General features: G+C 52.5%; 1 protein-coding gene across 4 annotated transcripts in view; it reads left to right on the forward strand.

Annotated features, from left to right (window-relative positions):
- ARHGAP26 (Rho GTPase activating protein 26) overlaps positions 1-16608 on the forward strand; it is a 130857-nt gene that overhangs the window by 64729 nt on the left and 49520 nt on the right. For 3 of the 4 annotated variants that reach the window (XM_064161677.1, XM_064161678.1, XM_064161679.1), the window contains exons 13-17: positions 1385-1450; positions 1693-1767; positions 9121-9208; positions 10927-10985; positions 11700-11805. In XM_064161677.1, coding sequence (XP_064017747.1) covers positions 1385-1450; positions 1693-1767; positions 9121-9208; positions 10927-10985; positions 11700-11805 — 394 coding nt within the window. Of the gene's footprint in view, positions 1-1384; positions 1451-1692; positions 1768-9120; positions 9209-10926; positions 10986-11699; positions 11806-14272; positions 14715-16608 lie in introns of those variants that run through there. The other variant, XM_064161680.1, reaches the window with a different exon arrangement.

The raw sequence follows: 16608 nt of genomic DNA on the forward strand, positions 1-16608 counted from the left end.
CTCCTTCTCTGGAGAGCTTCCAAAGCCACCTCTTGTGGTTCTGGGCAAGCTGCTGTGGGTGCCCCTGCTTTAACAGTGGGTTTGCACTGGATGATCCCCAGAGGTCACTTCCAACCCCCATGCTGGGCTTCTGGGATTCTGCAGAGGACGTTTGGAGGGAGGAAGAGTATGGCTGCTGTGGGTAACCTGTGTGTTTGTCACAGGTTCTTCACACAGGAGCAACATTCCAATGCCCAGCTGAGCTGCAGAATTCACACAAAGCAATGTTGTCCCTCAGCAAAGGTGACACATGTCTCTCACAGCTGTTGCACACAGGCACTGACCTGACCTTGGTGTGACATCATCTTTCTAGTGCTCCTGAGCTGCTCTCATCCTGCTGTTTTTTCTAGCAGCTTATTTCTCTTTAATCCCTTAATTCTTTGTTGATAAGGCAAATCAGAGCATGGAGGGGAGCACTGAGTCAGCTCTGCTCAGCCTCGGGCAGTCTTGCTGACTTCAGCTCCATGTGTGTCCGTCATGGCAACAGAAGGTCAGATCCAGCTCTTCTACATAACCCCGTGTGAGGCTGAGGGGAGACCTTCTGGCTCTCTACAACTCCCTGAAAGGAGGTTGGACCCAGGCAGGGGTTGGTCTCTTCTCCCAAGGAACAAGTGACAGGACAAGAAGAAATGGCCTCAAGTGGCACCAGGGAAGGTTGGACATGAGGAACAATTTCTTCCCCAAAAGGGTTCTCCAGGCCTGGCCCAGGCTGCCCAGGGCAGTGGTGGAGTCCCTGTTCCTGGAGGGGTTCAAAGGCTGTGTAGATGTGGTGCTGAGGCACCTGGCTTAGTGTTCCCCACTGTGGGCTGATGGGGATGGCCTCTAGAGGCAGGTGTCTCCAGTGCACAGAGGGCTTGGTTAGCTGGGTTTATAGGAGTGACCTGGGACTCACTAAGCAAGCTGCCTCCTGTGCCATCTTCAAGAATTTGTTGTGTCATTTAGGAGTCCCTTTTTGTTCCAAGCAAATAGTCATTAAAGCAGAGGTCTCTTTGGGACATCTCATCTTCATCTTCAATTACTGTTTTGACCACTGCAGAGGTAAGTGCTTGGTGGAGCCTAGTGGAGCCCAGGGCTCTGTTGCCTGGCAGGCATGGGAGGTGCTGCCTCAGAGGGATGCAGCTGCTGAGATGATGGATCCACATTCTGCCCTTCTCTGGGTGCAGAGTTCTGTATTGTGCCTTTCCACCCCTGACACCTCACTGATCTCCTTCCTCTCCACCTCGTTTGGGCAGCAGGACACTGTTGGTGTGAGCAGCAGCGATGGCGTTGGGGCGAGCAGTGTGCTCAGCACAAAGCTGTCCCTTTCCTGAGGAGTTCATGGCTTCTTTCTCCTCTTCCCTTCCAGCTGCCCAGTTGGATAGTATTGGCTTCAGCATCATCAAGAGGTGCATCCATGCTGTGGAAACCCGAGGTAGAGTGCTTTCACCAAGTAGTCTTGGTCTAGGGCGTGGGTTTGGAGCTGTTTGTAGCAGAGCTAGCACTGATCTGCTCTTCTCATGAGTAGATGGCTGTCCCATTAACCCTGGCAGAGCCACATTAGATAAACCCTGTGAGGTGCTGGGCCAGTCACTTTTGCTGAGACACATCCTGGACGTGGAGCCTGTTGGTGTAGCTCATGTGACATCTTCCTGATAAGCTCTTTGTTCTTCCTAGGCATCAACGAACAGGGGCTCTACCGCATCGTTGGAGTCAACTCCAGAGTTCAGAAGCTGTTGAGTCTATTAATGGGTAAGTGTCCTGTGTTTGGTGAAGTCAAGTAGGTTGGGCTGCTTCTTGCCAACCAAGGATGGAGGCTGTTCTTGGGCTACCTAACTGTGGTGAATGTGCTCTTAGGACCACATGCTTTTAGAGGCTGGGAGGTCCCGGAGCACCACTGGCAGGTTGCTAAGGTAGGACTCGTGTAGGACATTGCTTGAAAAGGTTCTTCTGATGCCCTCACTGGTGGCCTGCTCACATGTGATATGAGTTTTGGCAGCCTTCCCAACTGCAAGCTGAACTCTTTCAAGAAGTAGCTGAAAGCTTTGGTTTTTCATCTCAGATCTGCCCCCTTGTTCCTAGAGTATTTCTGGATTGTCTTCTCTTGTGTGTTGCATGCTGCCTGTGACTTCTCTTACCTTCCCCTTGGACCTTCTTCTGCCACCTTTAACACAGCCTTACCCAGACTTTCCAAGCATGCCTACCCCTTGTGCCTGAGGTATCAGGTCCTGTGCTTCTGGGTGCTTGGGAGGAGAGGTGGTGTCAGGTCACACCGTGGCAGAGCTTGGTGTTGATGTTGTAGAGTTCTTCTGGACACTAGCTGCCATGTGCAGCCTCTCTGCATCTGCCCAGCAGCCTTTGCAAAGCTCCCTCCATCTCTGAGGTGCCGTTATGGCAGGAGAGAGGTGTTTGTTACAAGTGCCTTGGTACTCTGAACCAGTGCTTTCGTGGGCTTCACCTCACTGAAGTGGAGCAAACAGGTCTTGTATATCTGTTCCTGGCATAGGTCTGGGACCACCACAGGTGACTTCTCCTGGAGTGGTTTCTTGATGGTGGTGTTTAGTTTCTAGCACTCTGTAGCCCTGCAGAGCCCTGTGTTGGGGCATGTTTGTCGGATAACCTGACTCCCAGACCAGCTTCTGTGTCACTTGTAACCCAGGGGTTATGCTGGACCCAAAAGAAATGTGGGCTGTTCCCCTCTTTGGTCTCTTTGCTACCTTGACCTCTCCAACAGGACCTCCATGGACCCTTGCTTGTGGTCCAGGCTGCTGCTGAGGTTGGCTCTGGCTGTGTGACCAAACTATTAAATCTCCTGAGAGCTAGCAGGTGGCATTCCCCACCCCTCAGCTGCAGTCCTGAAGGTGTCTGTTCATCCAGACATGCATGGTACAGACTTTTGGAGAACCATTTTGAGTACACAGACACTTAGGTTGGAGCAGGAGCAGCTGCCCTCTGCCAGTCCCAGCTCCTCAGACTTGGCAAAACCATGGCTGAAGTAAGTGTAGGAACGAGGAGCCAAGTGCTCAGTGCTTTTGTTAGTGCCCTTATGGATGTGCTTGAGGCTCCTTGAGGGACATAAGTGGTACTTGGGGGTCTTCTTCCTCTTTCCAGTCATTTATTATTCCTTTGGCCATGACCTCCTCTCCTTTTCCATTATGAGATGCCACCATTCCTTTCTCTGTGTGTTTCTCCTTGCAGAAACTTCTGATTTGTTATTTCACTTCCAACATCTTTCTTCTTCCTCTTCCAAGTTCTCCTTTTCCCACTCTTGGTGTTTCATGACAAAGCCCAGGGTGGCTGCTGGGGTTGTTTACATTCACGAAGTGGGTGATCTGGGGATAATTAAGCAGGCAGAAGGGTAAGGCCCTAAATTAGGGGCTGTCAGAAGGGCACCTCTCTGCACTGGTTTGGCTCTGGCATTTGGAAAGTTGGCTGCAATCACAAGAGCTGTGGCTGACTCTTTTATTAGTAGAAGCTTGGCATAGATTCTGGGCCATGTGAATGTGTCCTTCTAGCCCCACGAGTGCGGCAGATAAGCCAGGACTGTCTCATGGCACACACGTTTGGCACTGCCTCCTGGGAGCCTTGCTGCCCACCGATTGAAAATAAGTCTGGATGTGCCAGGGTGCAGCAGGTCCCACAGGCCAGGTCCTCTGCCTGTGCTTTTCCTGCTGGTGGCCACCCTCTGGCGAGCTGGCAGAGCGGCGGAGCCTCTTCCCCGGGTGTCAGTGCGGGGTCGAGGCGGCGGAGCTGTGACAGATGGCAGGACTTGCTTGGTTTCAGGGATCTCAGGAGCTGGGAGGGATTTCACATCTTGGATGCCATCCAACATCCATTATCTCCTCAGCGACTGAAGCCACTCAGCTGTCGACCTGGCGTCTCATAACGCGGTGATAAATCGTGGGTGGCTTTGCTTTGCCCCAGCACAGGGGTTCATGGCATCATAGAATGCTTCGGGCTGGGAGGGACCTCAGAGGTTCCAGCCCCCCTGCTGGGGGCAGGGACACCAGGTTGCTCAAGGCTCTGCAGACCCATGTCTTTCTGTGAATCACAGGTGATTAAATCACCTTCCACAGTCCCAGCACTCAGGGTCTGAAGACAATCTCACAGAATCCAGCACGGTGGGGGTCAGTAGGTGACATCCAGAGGATGTGCAAGTGCCAGCACAGGTCCAGAGGAGACCACAGTGATGATCAGAGGAGAGGGCTGGAGCGCCTCCCCTGTGGGGACAGGCTGAGAGACCTGGGGCTGTCCAGCTTTGAGAAGAGAAGGCTGCAGGGGGACCTTAGAGCAGCCTTCCAGTGCCTGAAGGGGGCTGTAGGAGGGCTTGGGAAGGGTTATTTTGCAAAGACCTGTAGTGACAGGATGAGGGACAGTGGCTTGGAGCTGGAAGAGGGGAGATTGAGACTGGAGATTAGGAAGAAATTCTTCAGAGTGGGGGTGGTGAGACACTGGAACAGGTTGCCCAGGGAGGTTGTGGATGTCCCCTCCCTGGAGGTGTTCAAGGCCAGATCAGATGATGCCTTGAGCAGCCTGATGTGGAAGGTGTCCCTGCCCATGGCAGCAGGGTTGGAACTGATGATCTTTCAGGTCCCTTCCAGCCCAAACTGCTCTGTGATTCACATCGTAAGCAGGTTGCTCCGGGTGGCATCCAGGTGTGTTTGGAATCTGTCCAGAGGAGGCTCCACCATGTGTCCATTGTCAAATCCTGGTCTGTTCTCAGCTGCCCTCAAGGCTCTGGTGTCCCTATTCATGTCCAGCCTTGCTGGAGGGAGGAGCCAAAGTGTCCTCACAACTTGGGGTTTGCCCTATATTTAGAACTGGCCGTGGGCAGCCTCCCTGGTTCGCATGCAGCTTAAATGGCAAAGGGATCAGGTTTCCCTCGGCGCTGGCCCTGTCGGTGAGGTGACGCGGCCCAGGAGGCCTTTGGCATGAGCTGTCACTGCAGGAGGTTGCTGCTTTGCTCAGCCAGCCAGGGAGCAGAGTCTGCCCGGGGGCAGCAGCTGAGTCAGGGGTGGCACAGGGCTTGGGCTTGGGCAGAGCAGCTTGTCTGCATCTGACCTGGAGCAGGGCACAAGTGCTGTCTGCTGCCGTGCTGGACTAGGTGGCCCTCAAAGGTCCCTTCCAACCCAACCAGTCTGTGCCTCTGTGTTGGAGCTGGGTCAGAGGAGACCACAGCAGTGATGAGAGGGCTGGAAGCCCTCTGCTGTGAGGCCAGGCTGAAGAGTGGGCTTGTTCAGCTTGGAGAAGAGAGGGCTCCAGGGAGACTTTCACTGTTTAAAGAGGGTGATCAGAAAGCTAGGGATAGATCTTTGAGCAAGGCCTGTTGTGGCAGGACAAGGGGTGATGATTTGAACTAAAGGAGGGAGATTTGCACTAGATGTGAAGAAATGTTTTCCAGTGAGGGTGGTGAGAGCCTGGCCCAGGTTACCCAGAGAGGCAGGAGATGCCCATCTCTGGAACCCTTCCAGGCCAGGTTGTTTGGTGCTCTGAGCAACCTGCTCTAGTTGCAGATGTCCCTGCCAACTGCAGGGGGGTTGGACTACATGGTCCTGGAAGGTCCCTTCCCACCCAAACCAGTCTATGACTCTATGGTGTGGGTGAGGATTACTGCTGGGGGATGAGGTGAGGCCCCAGATGGTTCCGCTTGCTGTGGAGAAGTGGGTGAGGAAGTGAAACCAAGTGAATTATGGCAGCAGCTTTCTCCATCCCTGGGAATGAGATGGAGAAGTTCCTTAGGCAGGGCTTTGGGTGCTGTCCCTGCTGTCACATGCCAAGTGGTTGTTGTGGTTCTGTCACAGCCATGGCTTTAGGGATGTTGGATTCAGCTGAGCTTCCCTCCTGCCCAGCAAGCTGCCATGCCACAGCCTGTCCTGTCCCATCACCCAGGGTCTGCAGGGCTGAGCACATAGAGCTGAACAGGATCAGCATCTCCTCTGCTGCTCTTTGTCTCTAGGAAGAAAACAACCCAACAAAACTTTTTTTTTGGGGGGAATGGGATTGGGCTTCTCTCACCCCTGGGTTTCTGTGTAGAACCTGCCATAAAAAAGCAGGAGCTGCAGTTCCCTTTTCTTTCATAGAATCATTAAGGTTGGAAAAGACTTCTAAGATGGTCAAGTCCAACCTTCTACCCAACATCTCCATAACCACTAAACCACGTGCCAGCATGCCACATCTACTTGTTTCCCAAGATGTCCCTTTACATGCCACTTAGGCTCTTTCCATATCTGCTAGGAGACATCAGGCCAGGAATTTACAGCAGAAGGCAGCTTCAGGGTTAATGCTGGATTTGGCCTGGAGGTGCTTTTCCAGCCCCAGTTTCACATTTACACAGGTTCCTGAGGACCTGTGACCTTGTGTGGAGGCAGAGATTGGCCTGTCTGCAGCCATCTCTAGCTGGGGAGACAGCTGCTGCCTCTGTAACCCACAAAGCTGACTTTCTGCAGGCTCATAAATTTGAAGGTCGAGGGGAACTGATGACCTGCTCCGAGCCTTTTCATGAGCCCGTCCATAGAATTCCACCCTGCTGCATGAATCATGCCCATAAACTTCCAGAGGAGCTTTTCAAAAGACATCCAGGCTGGGCTTGTTTGTTCAACTCTGGTGAAGGTCTTGCTGTTAAAAAGGGCTTTTGAAGTAGGAGGGGGGGCTGGGGGGAGGGTAGGGGACGTTTGCTGTTACTTGAAAGGTTTGTAACTCTGCCAAGCTTCTCCTGAAGCTTTAAACTGCCTCCTGATAAAGGGAGCAGTAGGGCCTTGTCCCAGAGTTCCAGCATGATGGGGGTTGGAAGAGACCTCTGGAGATCACCCAGTACAACTCCCCTCCTCAAGCAGGGGCACCCACAGCAGCTTGCCCAGCGTCACAGCGGCCAGGTGGAGTTGGAAGTTCACCAGAGAAGGAGACTCCACAACCTCTCTGGGCAGCCTGCTTCAGGGCTCCAGCACCCTCTCGCCAAACCAGTTTCTCCTCCTGTTGAGATGGAGCCTCCTGGGTTTCAGTTTGTGCTGTCCCTGGGCCCCCTGACAAGAGCCTGGGCCCATTCTGTTGTCCCGTCCAGATCCTTCAGCTCTTGCAGAGCGTTGATCAGATCTCTCAGGCTTAACAGCCCCAGGGCTCTCAGCCTTTCCTCCTTACAAAGATGCTCCAGGCCCCTCAACATTTTTGGAGCTTCTGCTGGACTCTATCCAGTAGTTCCCTTCCTCTCTTGAACTGGGGAGCCCAGAACTGAACCCAGTACTGCAGATGTGACCTCCCTGGGGCAGATTAGAGGGTGAGGAGAACTCCCTTGACCTGCTGGCCACGCTCTTCTTCGTGCAATCCCTCCCAAGACATGACGAAGGAGGGGTGGGTTCATGGTGTGATGGCTGTGAGGAACACCAGTGATCTCTGTCTGAATATCCATCTCCTCTGTGTTTATTTTTCAAGTGCTTCTCTTGTGTTTTTTAATGAAAATGACCCCTTTGCCCCAGGGAAGCCCAACTGCCAGCTCTGCCTCCTGCTGCTCGGCTGTAAGTGACACCAGCTTTACCTTTGCCTTTAAAATGCAAAAGCACATTCTAGGTGTGGGTGAGAGGAGCTGAACCCAGGGACCAGATGGTGACAGCAACTGCATCTGGCTGTGCTGCTGGTGGTGCCTCTGCCCCTGCACTGGCTCCCTGGGGATGGCTGGTGTGTCCCTGTCACTGGAAAGAACCCACATATGTGTCTCCTGAGGTGCCCACACAGTTTCCCAGGGATTTTATTGGGAGCAGGATGAAGTTCACAGTATCATAGAATGGCAGGGGTTGGAAGTGACCTCTGAAGATCCCTGAGTCTAACCTCTGTGGCAAGACAGGTTCACTTAGAGAATGTCACACAGGAAGATGTCCAGGTGGGTTTGGAATGGCTCCAGAGGTGTAGGCTTCACCTTCTCTCTGGGCAGCCTGCTCCAGTGCTTTGCCACTCATAAAGGTCCTGCTCAGGAAGATCTTGGTACAGTCAAGATGGAGCTGTGAAGATGCTGAGGTGCTGGAACATGTCCAGAGAAGGGTAATGGAGCTGGTGAAGGGTCTGGAGATGAGCTGCTGAGGGAACTGAAGGTCTAGTTTGGAGAAGAGGAGGCTGAGGAGAGACCTCCTGGCTCTCTCTGATTCCCTGACAAGTTTCAGCCACGTCAGGCTTGGTCTATTCTCCCAAGGAAGAAGTGATAGGACAAGAGAAAATGGCTCAAGTTACATCAGGGCAGTTTAGGTTGGACACGAGGAGCAGCTTTTTCCCCTTTTGGGAAGAAAGGGTTATCAAGCCCTGAGGGGGCTGCCCAGGGCAGTGGGGCTGCCCTCATCCCTGGAGGGGTTTCCATGCCGTGTATGTGTGCTGAGGGACATGGTTTGGTACCACACTTTGCAGACTAGTTCTTTTCACCCAAACGTTCTAGCCTGCTTCAAACTAGCACAATAATGGTTGAGCTTCGTGATCGTAAAGCTCATTTCCAACCAAAACCCTTCTGTGATTCTATGAAGGGAAATGCAGCTGCACATCTGCCTGCCCACCTCTCTATGGTGAGTCAGGCCAACTCCAGGAACTCTTCCTTGGCTTGAACAGGAGCAGGAGCCACCTCATGTCCCCCTGCACACCCAGGCTGTGTTCCTGCCTCTGCCACTCCATCTGCCTTGCCTGCCCACCACCCAGCACAGAGGCTGTGCCACCATCACTGCTGTCACTCATGTTCCTGAAGGCTGTGGCCATATCTTAAAGCCCACGTGGGGCTGGGCTTTCCTGCTGAGCCTGGGGGTCTCTGTCTGGGTCCATCTCATGTTTGTGCCCTGCTCTGTCACCCCTGTGCCTGATCCCCACAGCCTCCTGCAGCTCTGTAATGTCATGTTTGGAGTCCAAGTGTTGATCTCATTGCTCCTGATGGATGTTCTTCTTCTCTTTATCTTGTTCCATGCAAGCTGGAGTGGGCTGTCGTGTAACCAACTCTGCTACCTTGTTGGTGACTGGCTTCTGGTCACCAAACTGGGGAAAGGCAAATAAAATGGCCATGATGGTCTCCTCACACCAGTCAGCTGGTATGAGCTGGTGTTATCTTCACCCTGGTTCACTTCTGTCTTTTGTTTCTTTCCTTAGACCCCAAAACAGCCACAGAAACAGAAACAGAGATCTGTGCCGAGTGGGAAATAAAGACCATCACCAGTGCACTGAAAACCTACCTGAGGTAAGGCAGGAAGGTCTCATCTGGTCTGGGGCTGTGGGGTGGATTTGGGTTGGTCTGGGCTGTTAACTGCAGGTCCTACCAACAGCACATTCATAGGAACAGAAAGGAAACTGCTCTCCAGGAATCTGTCCTGGCCCCTCTGACCATGGCCAGGCCCTTCTCAGTGGTGCCCAGTGAGACAAGGGGCAGAGGGCACAAACTAGAACCCAAGAGGTTCCATCTGGACAGGAGGAGAAGCTTGTTTGGTGAGAGGGTGTTGGAGCCCTGGAGCAGGCTGCCCAGAGAGGTTGTGGAGTCTCCTCTGGAGAGATTCCAAACCCACCTGGCAAGCTGCTGTGGGTGCCTCTGCCTGAGCAGAGGAGTTGGACTGGATGATCTCCAGAGGTCCCCCCCAACCCTGCCATTCCAAGGTTCTGGGATTTTAGCCTTCACACTCCAGCATATCTGATTAGGACCTGGAGAACACCATCAGCTCTCTGACTGATACATGTGTCATACAAACATGATTTAGAAGCTCATTCTTATGTCTCCTGCTTTGATTTGAGCTTTTTATGATGGGCTTCCAGCTGATGATCATGGGGCAGGAGGGAGCACAGTGCTCCCCAGAGGGCTGTGGCTGCAGTGCTTGTTCAGAAGCAGGTGCTGAGCTTGACTGCAGCAGGGAGTTGTGCCAGGGAGTCAGTGCTGTTCTCGTGATGGGTTGGCTCCCCAAGGGATTGGTTTGTTGGCAGCAGACAACATCTTGTCACCCACAGCAAGCTTTGATCTGCCACAACTGCAGCTCCTCACTCGCTGATGCTGTGTTGGGCTTTAAATGAGAGGAACATGACAGAATTTTGCAGGAAAAGACATTTTTGCAGGAAAGACATTGAGGGGCTGGAGTGTGCCCAGGGAAGGGTAATGAAGCTGGTGAAGGGTCTGGAGAACAGGGCTGGTGAGGAGCAGCTGAGGGAACTGGGGTTGGTTAGGCTGGAGAAGAGGCTGAGGGAAGACTTCATTGCTCTCTACAACTCCCTGAAAGGAGGTTGCAGTGAGCTAAGTGTGGGTCTCTTCTCCCTAGTTTCAGGTGATAGGAGGAGAGGAAATGGCCTGCAATTGCGCCAGGGCAGGTTTAGGCTGGAGATGAGGAACAATTTCTTTGCTGCAAGTGTTCAGGCATTGGAACAGGCTGTCCAGGGAGGTGGTGGAGTCCCCACCCGTGGAGGTGTTCAAGAACTGTGTGGCCATGACACTTGGGGACATGGTTTGATGGCCATGGTGGTGTTGAGTTGACAGTTGGACTGCTCTTTTCCAGCCCAAACAAATGTATGATTCTATGACTTGCCCCACAGTTCACAGAGCAATGAATGTCAGCAGCACCAAGATGGCCCATGGAGAGGATCTGAAAATGTGAAGAGGAATGGGAAATTTAGTGGGAATCCTGTTGGTGGTGACAGTTTTATGGTGGGGCTTGTTTCCTGGGCTTGGGAATGTTCTGGAAGTGTCTTACAGAGGGAATGCTAAAATGAAAAGCGTATTCAGTGTGGTGCAGAGAGGGGAGGAAGAACAAATCAAAGCACCTCAATAGATCTTCCTTCTGCTGGGAGGAATTAATTAGAGCTGCTGTTGCTTAATTCTGCACTGCTAAAAATAAAAATGCTGAATTTATGGCCAGGACAACACTTCCTTGCTGTGGGTTGTGCCTCTCAGACCTGCTGTGGACGTTTTTTGTCTTCCAGGATGCTCCCAGGGCCGCTCATGATGTACCAGTTTCAAAGGAGCTTCATCAAAGCAGCCAGTGAGTTGGGCGGTGGTGGTGGCACTGGCCTGAAGATGGGAGGGGGTTCACAAGGGACTTGAGCACAACACCTGCCCTGCTGCTTCCCCACCAATCTCTTTGTTCCTAACTCCTGGGGAGCAGAGTAAGAAGTGGGAGACCAGGGGCATGTTGTTGTTTGCAACTTAGCAGATGGAAAAGAAGCTCAGGTGGTTGTGGAGTCTTCATCTCTGGAGAGCTGCCACATCCAGCTTGACGTTGTGATCCTGGGCAAGCTGCTGTGGGTGACCCTGCTTGATTAGAGAGGTTGGGCAGGATGATCTCCAGAGGTCCCTTCCAAACCTTCTCTGTGCTAGGATCCTGTATGGTACAGGAGGAGTAATGAGCGGGATGGTGACAGGAGCTGTTGCTGTAGCTCTGTCTGTCACCTGCCAAAACAAAAGGAGAATGTTGTTAAACACCTGAGGAGCTTTGATGGGATCAGCAGTGGTTCAGATGTCTGCACCTGGGAGAAGGTGCTTGGTATGAGAGCAGGTGACTCTCTGTGAGCAGCCTGTGTGCACAGGGCTGGGACCACAGGTCAAGAAGGGTTCATGTGGCCTGTGGTGGTCACATCAGTGATGACTCACTTGGATGAGTCCCACTTAGGCTGTCAGGATGTCTGTTCCTGGGGTGTCTGATGGTGTTGGTAACCCCCCTGGTGCAGAGCTAAATCATCTTCTGTTCCCACCACAGAGCTGGAGAACCAGGAGTCACGGGTCTCCGAGATCCACAGCCTCGTCCATCGGCTCCCGGAAAAGAACAGGCAGATGCTGCACTTGCTCATGAACCACTTGGCAAAGTATGTTTGTGACTGCTTTGTTTTTCTCACCAGTCTTCCACTTCCTCTGAAAGTTCACAGTGGTAGAAAAGTTTCCTTCTGTGTGTAGTGGGTGGTGTTGAGTCACATCTGGCTAGGGAGGAACTGGGATCCCACATGTGAAGGCTGGTGGGGTGGAGGAGGGAGAGAGGGAGTGGTGAAGGGACAGATCAGTGGAAAGATGGAGGGAAGGAGTCTTTCCTACTGGCCCCATCCACTGCCTGTGCCACCAGGCATGATGAGGAGGCTGAGAGGAGACCTCATTGCTCTCTGCAACTCCCCAAAAGGACAGTGGAGTGAGGTGGGGCTTGGTCTCAGGAGGTGGGAGGAGAGGAAATAGCCTGAAGTTGTGCCAGGACAGGTTTAGGTTGGACATGAGGAACAATTTCTGTGCTGCAAGAGTGGTAAAGCATTGGATTAGGCTGCCCAGGGAGGTGGTGGAGTCCCCATCCCTGGAGCAGTGTGGCCATGGCACCTGGGGGCGTGGTTTGATGGCCACGGTGGTGTTGGGTTGATGGTCGCACGACTGAATGATCTTAGAGGTCTCTCCCAACCTGAACAATTCTGTGGTTGCATGATGGCAGGAGGAGCCCATGTGCTGCTGGGAGCCATAGAGTGGCTTGTGTTGGAAGGGACCCCCAGGATGAACGTAGCATTGCTTTTAATGGTGCCAATGGGATTTAGCTATCCGGAAGGCAGAGCCGAGGTCCAGCTCCTTGCTGGCTTTCAGATCAAGCCCAAAAAGGACCAAAAGGACTTTAAAGGACTAAAATCTATTTCTTCAGCACAGTAGATGGCCACTCTGGGGTGTATTTTCTGCCTTCATGCAGCCTGATGAATCAACACCTCTAGGTCACCTTGAAACTCTTGGAGGGCAAAGAATTGAATGGGTTTTTTTGCTTCCAGTGATAGAGCTGACCTGTAATTTCCCATCTTCTTCCTGCTCCTGCTGGTTGCCATGGAGACCTTTGATTAGTGCTTGAAAAGTGAGAGCATCATCAGGTGCTTGCGCCAGCTCAGGGCTGCAGGATTGTTCCTGCCCTCGCTGCTGGGGAGCAGAAGGGGTCAGGCAGAACTTGGAAGCCTGGGGAATGAGTTAATCAGCAGAACAGTTTAGAGGAAGGTCTGGGAGAACCTGGAGGTATCTGTTTGAGAGGGAAAAAAAACCCAAACTACTGATACTTGAAATGGCTTAAACACGATCCAGATGCTTTCTTATGATACAGGTTTGTGTCTGTTCCATGGACTCCTCAGCAAGGCTGTTCAAATCCAAAGAGCTGGGTTAGGTTTTGGTTTCCAAACCTTCTCCAGGGTCCAGGGAGTTCCAGGTTATCCCTGCAGCCAAATATGTGTGCAGAACTTCAGAACTGCTTCACTGTTTCTCATTTAAAGGCAAACTTGGTAGTGTTGAGCAGAGACTTGGAGAGGGGAGGCAGGTGGTACCATGGGGTTTGTGTTGCTTCGGTGGGGAAGGAGCTAAACCAGAAGACAGACAAACACTGAGCATAGTGGTGCTGGGTCAGGAAGAGAAGCAGCTTGTCATGGTTGTTTAATGCTGAAAAACAGTCTGAGAGGCAGGAAGCTGAGGAGTGAGAGCCTGCCCTGCTGAGCTCACTGCCCTGCAGAGTCACTCTTGGTCCTGCAGTGGTTCCTGGGGGGAATCCAGGGCTCTGGGAGCAGAATAGCAGAGGCACAGGCTCTGGGCCACTCCTGCAGCCCCTGCACAGCAGCTGGCCTGCTGCTGGTCCCTCTGGGAGCAGCACTTTCCTCCAGGAGCACCAGAAGGGCAGCCTGGTCTGAGATTCTTTACTGGGATTCTTCTAAATGAGCTGTTTGAGGCAGTGGTACCATAAAGCTGAGTTAAAGATGTTGTGGTGAAGAGAAATCCAGCAGGTTGAGGAAGTGTTCTCCTCACCCTCTACTCTACCCTAGGAAGGTCACAGCTGCAGTAATGGGTCCAGTTCTGGGTTGCCTAATTCAAGAGAGACAGGAAACTACTGGAGAGAATCCAGTGGAGACTGGAAAGATGCTGAGGGGCCTGAAGCATCTCTGTAAGGAGAAAGGCTGAGAGCCCTGGGTCTGTTTGGCCTGGAGAAGAGCAGCCTGAGAGGAGATCTGCTCAATGCTCAGCAAGAGCTGAAGGACCTGTGGGGGGCAAGAGGCTGGGGCCAGGCTCTTGTCAGTGGTGCCAGGGACAGGACAAGGGACAGCCTGGTCTAGTTGAAGGTGGCAGTGGTGTTGGGAATGGATGATCTTTAAGGTCCCAGACCACTCTATAATTTTTTTCATCATTTCTGATGTTACTCACAATGTGGGGATGTCTTCCCTTAAAAGCAAATCTGCATCAGTCAAAAAGAGGCAGAGACACTGTCTGTGGCACAAGAACTCCTCACACCATCCTCAGGGTTTTCTTTCCTTGTACTGGGAATTTTTTCCCCGCTGTTTCTAGCTGGGAGAGGAAGAAAACACCATTTCTGCAGAGCTCTCTGGGCTGTCCCACAGCACATCACCTAGCAACACGCTGCTGCTGCTGCTGCTTGCAGGCTTCCCAGTTGTTTTGCTGCAGAGATCTCCTTTTGGCCCAGCACCTATCTCCGGGAATGGCTGCGCTCTGCTTCCGAGTCCTCTCTTATCAACACAATGTGCCAGCACTGATTAAACCCAGTCATTATTTTCTGCCAAATAAGTTAAAGCAGTTCAAAGCCAAGGGGAGATGTGTGGTGCTGCTGAGCCTGGGGTTGCTGCACTGATGGTGCTGCCAAGAGCAAGGCTGGGTGGCTGGAAATTGCCATTTTTGTCAGCAGAGCTGGGCTACTGTCACTCGTTTTCTTCTTTTTAATGTACTTGCTTGCTGAGGAGCTTTGGAGGTGCAGTGCAGGAGGATTGGCAACTGGACTTGATAACCTTAAAGGTCTTTTCCAGTCCAAAATGGTGCTGTGATTTCAGGACTCTGAGATTTCAGGATTCTGTGGTTTTGCTCTGATTCTGTTTCAAACAGGAAGAAGGGAGCAGAAAAGAAAGGAAACAGAAAGCAGAAAAGGAGGAAACAGAAAGGAGCACCTCCCCTTTGGGGACAGGCTGAGAGAGTTGGAGTTCTTCAGCCTGGAGAAGAGTAGGCCCTGGAGAGGCCTGGTGGCTTTTCAGTGCTTAAAGGAGGCTACAAGAAATCTGGGGAGGGACATTTTACAAGGGCTTGTAGTGATAGGATGAGGGCAGATAGCTTTGAGGTTGAAGAGTGCAGATTTAGACAGGACATTAGGAAGGAATTTGTTAGAGTGAGGGTCTTGAAACACTGGCACAGATTGCCCAGGTAGGTTGTGGATGTCCCTTCCCTGGAGGTGTCCAAGGCCAGGTTGGATGAGGCTTTGAGCAAACTGGTCTGATGGAAGGTGTCTCTGGCCATGGCAGCAGGGCTGGAATTGGATGATCTTTCAGGTTCCTTCCAACCCAAACCGTTCCATGATTATATGAAATGCTCAGGAATTATTTGTCTTGAGATGGAGGATGTGATTGGATATCTGAGCCTTACTTTGCTCCTGTGGGGAAGGACCTTGAGGTTCAGGTTCTCCAAAACCGATGGTGCCATGCTTGTGCCTCCTTCTGAGTCCCTCCTGCAGCTCATCATCTCTCTGTGCATCCCTGCTTCTGCTCCCTGCGTCGTTCCTGCCCCTGCATGTCCTGAGCAGCAGCTCAGAGCCAAGGAGGCTGCAGCAAGAAGGTGTGATGAGTGTTTAGCAGAATTAATTATCTTTAATCACTGGCCAGCAGCAGCTCACTGCCTTTGGTTTTGCTGGGGTGGTGTTTTCTAGTTTCCATGGTTTACCCAAAGTGACAGTGGTTGCTGTCTCCAGCACAAATTATTTTCCACTGATCACTGTGGATGGTCTCCATGGGCTCTGCAGGGTGGCTGCTGTGGTGCCACAGCCCCAGCAAAACCCATCCTCCCTCCCAGCCCCTTGATGGGGTAGGACAGGGGCTGGACACAGAGCAGAGCCTGGTTTTGGAGGGCTGTCTGCTGAACAAAGGCTTCTTGGGAAAGGAGAAAAGAAAAAAAACGCTCCCTGTCTTCTGCCTAAAAATACAACCTGGAGCTTGTTTTCCTTCTCGTGGAGCAGCCCTGTCCTTGGCAGCCCCACGCTGAGCTCCCTGGGCTCTGCCGCCCGCAGCAGCCGGGGCCTGGCAGCGCCGTGGCGCTCGTTGTGACGTTCTCCGTGCCTGGTGGCTTGAGGAGAGCCAGCGAGGCACCTGAACTGGCCCAGGGGCAGCTGCTTCCCTGGGAATGTGCTTTTCCTGGGGTTGTTTTCCCTGTTTCCCCTGAAGGTGCAGGCGGTAGGGAGGCTGCGGCAGCTCTTGGCACAGCAGGTCTGATTTCATCCCCGTGGCAGCTGTTTCTGCTGCTGTCTGGTAACTATTCATTGGCTTGATTTATGGATGGCTTCCAGTAAGTCATTCTTGTCCAGGACCTTCTGGAAATTTCCACTAGCCTCTGAGGCCTCCAAAGATGCACTTCTCTCATCTGCTCCTCGCCTGATGTGACTGCCAAAAGAAAGTAGTGAGAGAGCTGTCCGACTTTGTGTGGTCAGGCTGGGCACCCATCCTGCCCTCCCTGGACATTCCAGACATGTATTTTTTTGCCCAGTGCCTGTTTCTGATCCCTTTGGATCAGAACTGATGGATCCTTGGTGAAGCCCAGGAATTAGAGTGACTCCCAAGGATCAGGGTGTTCCTATGGGTAGCAAAAGGGACATCACAGGAGAAGTGACACCCCATGGGAATACTGCCTGG

The sequence above is a fragment of the Pogoniulus pusillus genome, chromosome 22, assembly GCF_015220805.1.
Source record: "Pogoniulus pusillus isolate bPogPus1 chromosome 22, bPogPus1.pri, whole genome shotgun sequence".
Taxonomy (NCBI): domain Eukaryota; kingdom Metazoa; phylum Chordata; class Aves; order Piciformes; family Lybiidae; genus Pogoniulus; species Pogoniulus pusillus.